An 8,882-nucleotide genomic window follows, 5' to 3' on the forward strand; every position below is an offset into this window, starting at 1 on the left:
CAAAAAAAAAACCCCAAAAAACCAAAAACCCCAAACCAACAAAAGATGCTGGCCACAATTTTTGATAATTGAGGGACACAGGATTTACCCTTTGTATGTTTTTCCAGTGCTAAAAATCAGGAATAACTAATGCAGCCTCAGGAGCTTGGTGCTGTGGATCCCATGTGGGGATCTTTTCCTTTTTCTTCCCCATCCCTGCTCTGTGCCTATCTCACAGTGTCCTCCTTGTTCAAATTCCCTTTGGGAAGCCTGTTCTGGCTGAACATGTGGAGCCCAGCAGTTCCTCAGGGACTTAACGATTTCAGGCATGATTAAAGGGAGATGGACCAAAGCCACGTTAAAGGGAAAGAAGTACTGCCAGAACCCATGAAAGCTTTTATTACTTGATGAAGAAGAAAAATGTTAGCTGGATCAAGGTAGGCACCAACTGCACCAATCTTTCCCCTGAGCATGTGGGCTCAAGGCCATTTTCCAGCCTGTTCTCTTTTTTCCCTCAGGTTGAATACAAGATTGTATAATCCCATCTGCTCCAAAAGGCTGACAGGAGGAAGAGGAAGGAAAAATAATCTTTTTTTTAGGAAAGAAAGAAACAGTGATTACTCTGCATGGTGCTCTTAGTCCATAAGAGGGTGGGAAGGCAGGGATGGAGCAAGGTGGACACTGATCACAAACAACAGAGCTTGGGGCAGTGACCTGCCCTGGCACTGTGGGTGGGTGTGATACATCACCTCCCATGCCCCATTCCCTTTCATTGCCTCAGGACTGTGTCTTTTGCATTGGCAAACAGCAATGCCCCAAATGAAATCAGGAAACAAAGTGCTCCCAATTTTTGTAAAATGACTGCTAGTAGGAATTGTGGTGAACACCCTCCAGGGCATGGAAAAGTACTTTATTATCTTCATTATCATCTTTTTTAAACACTTCAGATGCAATTATCAATGGTAATGAAAACACATATTCCCTGAATGCTCTCCATAGCCAAGACCTCCTTCTGCTGAGCCCCCTAGAACAGCTCATATCAGATCCTCAATTTATTCACCTTCTTGAGGCAGAACCACTCTACATCCACTGGGAGGTGACTGTATCTTTGCACTTTGAAAGAGTACAGGGAAGATTTTGTGACAGACTTACTATTTTACTTCCTAAGGTGGTAGTGTGAAAATGTATACCTTTATTTTCACCCTTTTTTTGCTTTTATAACTGAGACTAAATTAAGGAAAAATATTGGCATGGGCTGAGAAGACAGCAAGCTTAAAGTGCTCCTTGCAAGAAATGAAAAGTATAAAAAGATGAGGACTTGAGAGCATTTATACTACGTGTGCCTAAAGTAGCAATATTTTTGCGAGCAATACATCAATAAAGCCGCTTTCCCCACAGATTTCTGTCTGGTGGCTGACTGCAAACTGCAGCTGAAGTTGTTTTACTGCGGCTGGCCATCTGAAAGGACTCAGCTGTGTGGCTTCTCTGGCATCTAATAGTGCGTGAATAAACACTCCACTTTTCCCAAAGGTATGATACTCCTACGGCCTCTCTTTTCTTCCTTGGTGCCTCCTTTCACAAAATCCACAGGAATGTGATTTTCAGTGAGATATCTCTCTTTCTTTCAAATTTGGCTTGATTTTGGCCAAGAGGCTCAAAAATTACTGCAAAGGGACACAGACAGACGTGAACACAAATGAAGCAATTGCATAAGCTCCATTTCCCCAGGAAACAGAGACTGAAAGCAGCTCTGTTGAAAGAGAACCGTTTACTAACCAAATACCAAAGGAAACTTTGAATAAAATGCTACCAGAGTTAGAGTGCAGAATTTGGATACTCGGGCTTCAGAGGGAAAACTGGTCCTCAAATATTCCAGGCTTCAAATATCTTGGGGATCTATTCATAAATTTCTAAACATCTCATAAGTTTTATTTCTTATTTTCTTTAACATGAAAAAAAATTGTCTGCATTTAGTAACAAAGTATTTTAAAAACAACACATGGGCTAGAAGGGTAGACCTACTTTCCAACAGAAAAACAAGCCCACCTGTGATAGGAGATTGTTATGCTGTACAGCCTTCTTTCTTTTACACTTAATGCAATTTCATTAGCTGCTTCCCCTTCACCTCCCCCCAACCATAGATATGTATTATCTAACCCATCCTTGGAAATCCACTGACATATTTACAGTGCTAGGAAGATTCAGTGTATGATTGAAAAGGTCAGATCTGATTCCAGTCTTCCCTAGACCCAACTAGGAACAATAACACTGTCTTATTGTATCTTCTTCATATATATATATATATGAATACATATATATAAGAATATATATATATAAATATATATAAAAATAAATAACTAGGAACACAATAACAATAACAACTAGGAACAAAACCACAGTGAATTTCCAGCAGAACAGAGGAGATTTCCCTCCTTGTGTAGCCGATTCCATCCCAGAGTCTGGAAAATATTGCTGCACTTGTAGAAGGAAAAGAGGCTCAGATGAATAAATAGTTGTGTAATTATGTGGTCACTGATCTAAAGAATAGAAATACCAAGGTGTGCATATTACCTGCAGTGGGTGAAGTAATTTTTTGGAGCTTGTCATGAAGGAGACCATGGTATGAAGCAGGCCAACCTACAAAGGGAGCAGACTATGCCACTTCAAGAATGTGTTCCATATTTGTTGGGATTCTTCATCCTTTCGTAGTCTCTTAGTCAATATATTTTCCTGTCTTTTCATGTTCATGAAGAAAAAACATCTGCAGGAGGCAAACCCAAAGGTTAATTTCTCCCCTGCACTTCCTGCATTTGTTCAAGCAGTTGAACTAATTTTTATGAATAATGCATTGCACCCATGAATGTCACAAATCAATGCAACTCCAAGCACATCATTTTTATACCAGATGAGGCTCAGACTCAATATGTGTTATTAATCCACCGCCTTTTATTGGTTAGCAAATATTACGTAAATATTTATTTCCAGAATACTACTTTTCTACAGCAAGGATTTATCAGAGCTTGTTCCTATTTCTGACAGGTTCTTCATTCTCTGTGGCGTATTCATTTTGGTTATTGATTATTCTCAGTACTTTGCATCTTATTTGTGTAGTGGCTTGTTTGTTGTTTTTTAGTGGGGGTGGGGGTGTGTTTATTTTTTTACTCTAAGTTCTGTTTGAAAGCTTTAATTAACAGACTGATGTTTTTTGAGAGCAGATACTGAGATGGACAATTGCTTAGGAAAAACACTGGATACCCCAGAGTACTGTTGCTGCTGTCACAAATGCCTGGTACTGGTTCAAAACCACCAGCATCCATCAGAATATCTATTTTGCCCACATAATGCCCCCATAAATGTCCAACAGGAAATTACCAGAATTTAAGAATAAATGGGCACAATAATCAGGCCATTGCTTTTGAGAGCAATGAAGAAAATGCAGTATCTGAAGTTACTGGCATCAATAACTGAAACCCTAATATAACACAGATATGCAAATTGTTATCAAGTTCTACTTTTTTTTTTAATGGGGACTCACAGAAACTAGGATTTTAATGGCTTAGGTTTTTTGCTACTGTCATTTAAACACTCATGGTTTTGCTCACAGTGGAACAGCTCAGCTGCTGTCAGCCAGATTAATACCGCTGAAATCAACAGTCACACAGATTGACACCAGCTGAAGGCCTGTCCTAATAAATCTGAGTCTATTTATGGGGGATGAAACCATAGTCATGTCTCCCCAAAGGCAGTATTCTCACTTGAATATAAATAATTTTAGCTGCATGAATGAATTTAGTATTGAAGGTGCCATTTTTCAGACTTAGCTGTGACTTCACCCGTATCAGTAGATCTGATTTATACCAGCTCTTTGGGTACATAATCACTCAGTCCTGGAGTGCTGACAGTCAGGCTGGTTTACCTGAACTGGCCGATTTTCCTTGTAGCTGTTGGGTGTATTATCAGCTTTACAAGATGCCAGAATGGGGCCTGCAAGCTACACAGCATTGTGTGTACTTAATAATGGAAACCTGGGTTGAATAACATTTCAGGGTGCTTCCCTTCACCTGGCATTTTTTAAGTGACTGAGGGAATCCAGCGGTGGGTTTACCGCATTAGCTCCTCACTGGTACCTTCTGCATCATGGTACCAGAGATAAAAGGCTGAATAGGAGCAAAGGAGCTTTTGGCTCTCTATCCATGTTGTGATTCCTGTCCATCATCTTCTTTGGAAAGACTGGTTAGACAGAAAAGGAGTGAGTCCTCCTGCTGTATTGCAGCTTCTTGCACATCTGCACATCTGCAAAGACCAGTAACTTGGTGGAAATGAGATGTTCACCTGTGTTGAAGTGGGGCTGGCTGAGTGCTCAGATGCCTGATGTTATTAAGAGTCAGCTAAACCAGATGTTTCGTAGACTTGTTTCTAAAGCTTCTTAGATATTTCAAAGGGACAGGCTGATGTAATTCTCCCTCCCATCACCTAAGTAGTTACAACAACTATAATAGGTGATGCAGTTTGACTCCCCCACCTCCCTTCCCATTCCAGTATGTGCCTCCTGAAGCGGGTGAGGTCCTAGCCATCCTGTCGATTGCAGGCCCAGAGGGGTCCCCGCTATGCAACAGGCAAATCCTGCATGGAAGGGGTGTCTTCTCCATCTCCCCAGCATGCAGAAAGGCAGAAAAAAGGGCACCCTGATAGAAAACTGACACAACTACTTGTTTGACTTGTTTAAAAGCCAGATTAATGACTCAGCCTTTACCTTTTATGAGTCAGGAAATTCCAAGGTGCTCTTTTTTCCCTTGGACTCGTAGGCAGACTCTGATCTCACTTATTACAGGGTAAATCCACTACAGGCAATGAGCTATTTCTGCCACACATTTGCAAGCAAGAGCAGCATCCATCTTCCCTGAACTCTCTGTTCTTAGCAGTCCCTGTGTTCTTTGGCCAGCTACATCCCCCAGTAAAAGTGTCAGGCACATCAAACAGCATAAAATAAATCAATTTCCCAGTTTATTTAGTCTAAAAAGACTGTAAAATGGAGTCAAATTGAGAAACCTGTTTATGTGGCGAAGAGGCCTAAGGGACATCTTGAGGAAGGAGTGATATTAAAGTGTTAGGCTAACAGAATCAGAGCTAGTTTGCACTGGGGTGTGCTACCTGTTTCCAGTTCACTGTGGATGGTGTGACTGCAGAGTGATGGATAGTTGCATTCTCAGACATAATGTCCATGGAAGGTGAAAGGTAAAGAGACAAATGCCATAAAACTATAAAATTGCTTCAAGGTTCAGAAAACCAATTAGACACTGAGACTTAAAAGCAATGTGGCTTCCTTGTTTTATTGAAGAGAAGAGTCAGCAGTGATTTACTGAGCCATTGCATGTTTATGTGTTGGAAGAAGGTATTGAATTATCATCAGCCAAGTAGACATTGGCAGAAAGATGAAACCAGCAAACTCAGACTGAAAATACAGCACAAACTTATAATACTGAATGTAACTGAACTCACCAAAACACGAAGTGGATTTTCCATCATTTGGAGATTTTAAATTAAAGTCTTTGAACTAGACAGAGAAGTGTCTTTAGAGCTTCTGTTTATCGGGGTCAGTACAAGACTCCCCAGGATTAAGGCAGGTTGACACAGGGTCACAACAACCTCTTTTAGCATTGTCATCCTTAGAGGGAACTGAAAGCCCCCAGAAGCAGAAGCCAAGGTGAGAGCTGCTGCCATCACTGAATTAAACAAGACCCTAAACGTCTCTGCCATTAGAGACTGAATGAAATAACCTTACACCCAGTCACACCTGTAAGTGCTCTGATGTGTCATCTCCACACAGAAATTGCTGTCAGAAAGGCTGCTTCTGCTCTCAGCACCCCTGCCCTGGAGCTGCAGGCCGGCTCCTGGATCCCTGTCTCACCCAAGCTAAGACACTGTCTGGTTTATAACCACCATATGACAAAATCCCATGACACGAACTGTGGAGCTGCATGCAGCCAGACGTCCACATCTCATAGTCTCTGTCCTTGCTGACACGTTTGAACACAGCATCTGCTAAGGAATTCACTGAGGAGAATGAAATATGCAGTGGAAATAGTCAAAAGAAAGTGAGAAAACCAAAGGTTTTTTGGGAAAAAAAACAAAACCAACACACTGCCATTTCTGGTGTCATTTATAAAGCGTTCTTTCCCTTAATTTTGGAATCTTGTAACCCAGGAACTTTGAAATCTTGTTCCTCATTCCTTTGCAAAGCTACTTTTGCTAGGCTTGCTAGCATGGCCCCTTCAGCTCCAAGCCACCAAGCATGACTTGTATGAGGTATTAGCCACCTACTTTACATCAGAGCCTATTACCTTAGTCTAATTCATCGGGTTTCACCTCTTTTTTTAAGACGCCATTTCACCTAGGTCAGAGGAATTGCACTCTCAAAATATTCCTTTCATTTCACAAAGTATCCAGGGATTTGGACCCTGAAGTCAGGCACTGAGTGGCAGCCACGTGCAGATGACCACCACCCAGGTGGCATGAAGATTGTAGGCTTCTTTCTAGATTCCTCAGCAGAGAGCGTCCCTGAATATTGCTGGTATACAAGGAAGGATGCGTGCTGGTGACAGAGAGGGGTGAGAGAGAAATATTGAAATAGAGATAGTTGGAATGAGGAAGCAAGGGAAGGATATAGAAGGAGGAGAACAGAAACAGCCCTGGAAGAACCTGACAGAAAATACAGTCCCCAACCTGGTCTTCAAGGTGGTATGTCCTGGGATAGGGCTGTGGTAGGAATGAAGGTGCTGGAGGAAGAAGGCAGAAGGTGGCACTTCCTCCAGTTTGCAGCCAAGCTCTGGCTGAATTGTTTCCCAAGGCAGCTGGGTGTCCAGACTGTCACACAAAAAATCTGGTCCTTTTACTGTTCCCTGATCCAGCTGGTGCAAAATCATTAAAATGTTTGTGTCACGTCACACAGCACGTAAGGGATGAAAGCCACTGTGAGAATACATTTTGCTGGAGTACAGCTCTGCTCTCACCCCACCCCACCCCACCATCAGATGTGCCAGGTCCAAGGACCAAACCCCATCAGAGCACCAGCTACCCTGGAGGGCTGGGACAGAAACATAGAATGGTTTGGGTTGGAAGGGACCTTAAAGATCATCTCATTCCAACCCCCTGCCATGGGCAGGGACACCTTCCACCAGCCCAGGTTGCTCCAAGCCCCGTCCAGCCTGGCCTTGAACACTTCCAGGCATGGGGGATCCACAGCTTATCTGGGCAGCCTGGGACAGTGCCTCACCACTGTTACAGTGAAGAATTTCTTCCTAATATCTAATCTAAATCTGCCTTTTTTCAGTTTAAAGCCTTTCCCCCTTGTCCTATCACCACATGCCCTTGTATACAGCCCCTCTCCAGCTTTCTTGTAGACGCCCTTTAGGCACTGGGAGCTGCTCTAAGGTCTCCCCGGAGCCTTCTCTTCTCCAGGCTGAACAACCCCAGCTCTCTCAGCCTGTCTTCACAGGAGAGGGGCTCCAGCCCTCTGATCACCTTCGTGGTCCTCCTCTGGACTTGCTCCAAGAGGTCCATGTCCTTCCTATGTTGGGGAGCTGCTTGGGGGGAGCTGGGAGCAGCTCACTCCAATGCGACCAGGCACACCTGAGTTACAGGAGATAGCCGAGGCTGAGCAGAGGTTAAGGCACCATCTCAGTTCCAGTTTGGCCGTCACAGTGTTCACCACCTGTAGCTGCCTAGCCTGCTACATCAAGCAGGAACGTTTGCCTACTATTAAATTTGCCTTGATGAGTTTTTTAGCCCACACCTCAACTCCTTTGGGTTTAAAACCTGTGAAGCTGTTTAATATATTTTCCTTATACTATTCTATTTCACTTTAAGGATGAAAGAGACTGTAAATCCTTTCAAATTCAGATTGAGAAGGGTGAAGGGAAATACTGTGCCTGTGCCCGGGTAAAAGGAGATGACCCAGCTAAAATCATAAGGAGATGACCCAGCTAATATCAGGCTATACATTAGCAGTGATACAGGTCATCAGAGAGTTTAGCTCTGTTCAGAATGGAGTTTGCACTCCCATGTACCTGGGCAATATTTATGCCCACTGCTGGCACACGACAGAAATAAGGAGCTGATGCATACTCTGATACACTCCACCGAAATGATGGAAGGGATGTCCAGCCTGGCAGGGGATAGTGTGCCCTTCCTTTCTTTTCCTGTGTGGGTTGTTCTCTAAAGAGAGGGGTTCCGAGGGAATCAGGAGACTGCCTCCCATGGGGTGCGCTTGCAGGACCATCATCCTTCCATGCTTCAAATAAAGCCACTCCTTTTTAAAGATTAAATAAATCTAGCACCTCTGCCTATTTGTATACATGTCGGATCATTCGTCGTAATCAGTAAAGCTCGATGCAATGTTTCTTGCTGCACTCGCGGAGTGGCAAGGGTCTGGATGCCAGGAGCAGCGGGAGGGGTGAGCTTTGGGTGCTGCGGGGCCGAGCCAAGGCACAGCACGTTGGAGCACGGCGCGGTAACGTTCCCTTTAAGAGCCCGATGCACTGAAATGCAGGAGGTGGGACAACACCACACACAAAAATGAAGAAGTGGAGGCAGAAAAAGTTTCTCCAGAGGAAAAATGCAGGGCTTGTCCTTCACCCTGACGTCAGATCTGTCTTTAATAAAATCCCCAAAGAGCCAAGAGAAAAAGGCAGAGTGCCTAGGCTAGGTTGCCAGTTCAGGATTGCTCTGCATTCCCCAAAGTGGTGTTTTTGTTCAAAACGGCTCTAAATCTGGGTTCAATCAATGTATTTAATCCCGGCTTCCAGGGATGAGGTGGCTTTTGCCCTGGATTCTAGCAACGAGCAGCATTTTGCAGGTGAGTTTGGAAACTGCAGGAGAGGCTCGTCTGCTGTAAGCACGCCTGG

At 43.6% G+C, this 8,882-nt stretch overlaps 1 protein-coding gene across 1 annotated transcript in view; it reads left to right on the forward strand.

Annotated features, from left to right (window-relative positions):
* The first annotated feature begins 4,292 nt into the window (after positions 1-4,292).
* Positions 4,293-8,882, forward strand: part of CCN4 (cellular communication network factor 4) — a 42,288-nt gene continuing 37,698 nt past the window's right edge. The window contains exon 1 of the mRNA XM_080377910.1: positions 4,293-8,833. Coding sequence (XP_080234036.1) covers positions 8,786-8,833 — 48 coding nt within the window. The 5' untranslated portion in view covers positions 4,293-8,785. The remainder of the gene's footprint in view (positions 8,834-8,882) is intronic.

This window comes from Falco punctatus, assembly GCF_963210335.1.
Source record: "Falco punctatus genome assembly, chromosome: 3".
NCBI classification, from domain to species: Eukaryota; Metazoa; Chordata; class Aves; order Falconiformes; family Falconidae; genus Falco; species Falco punctatus.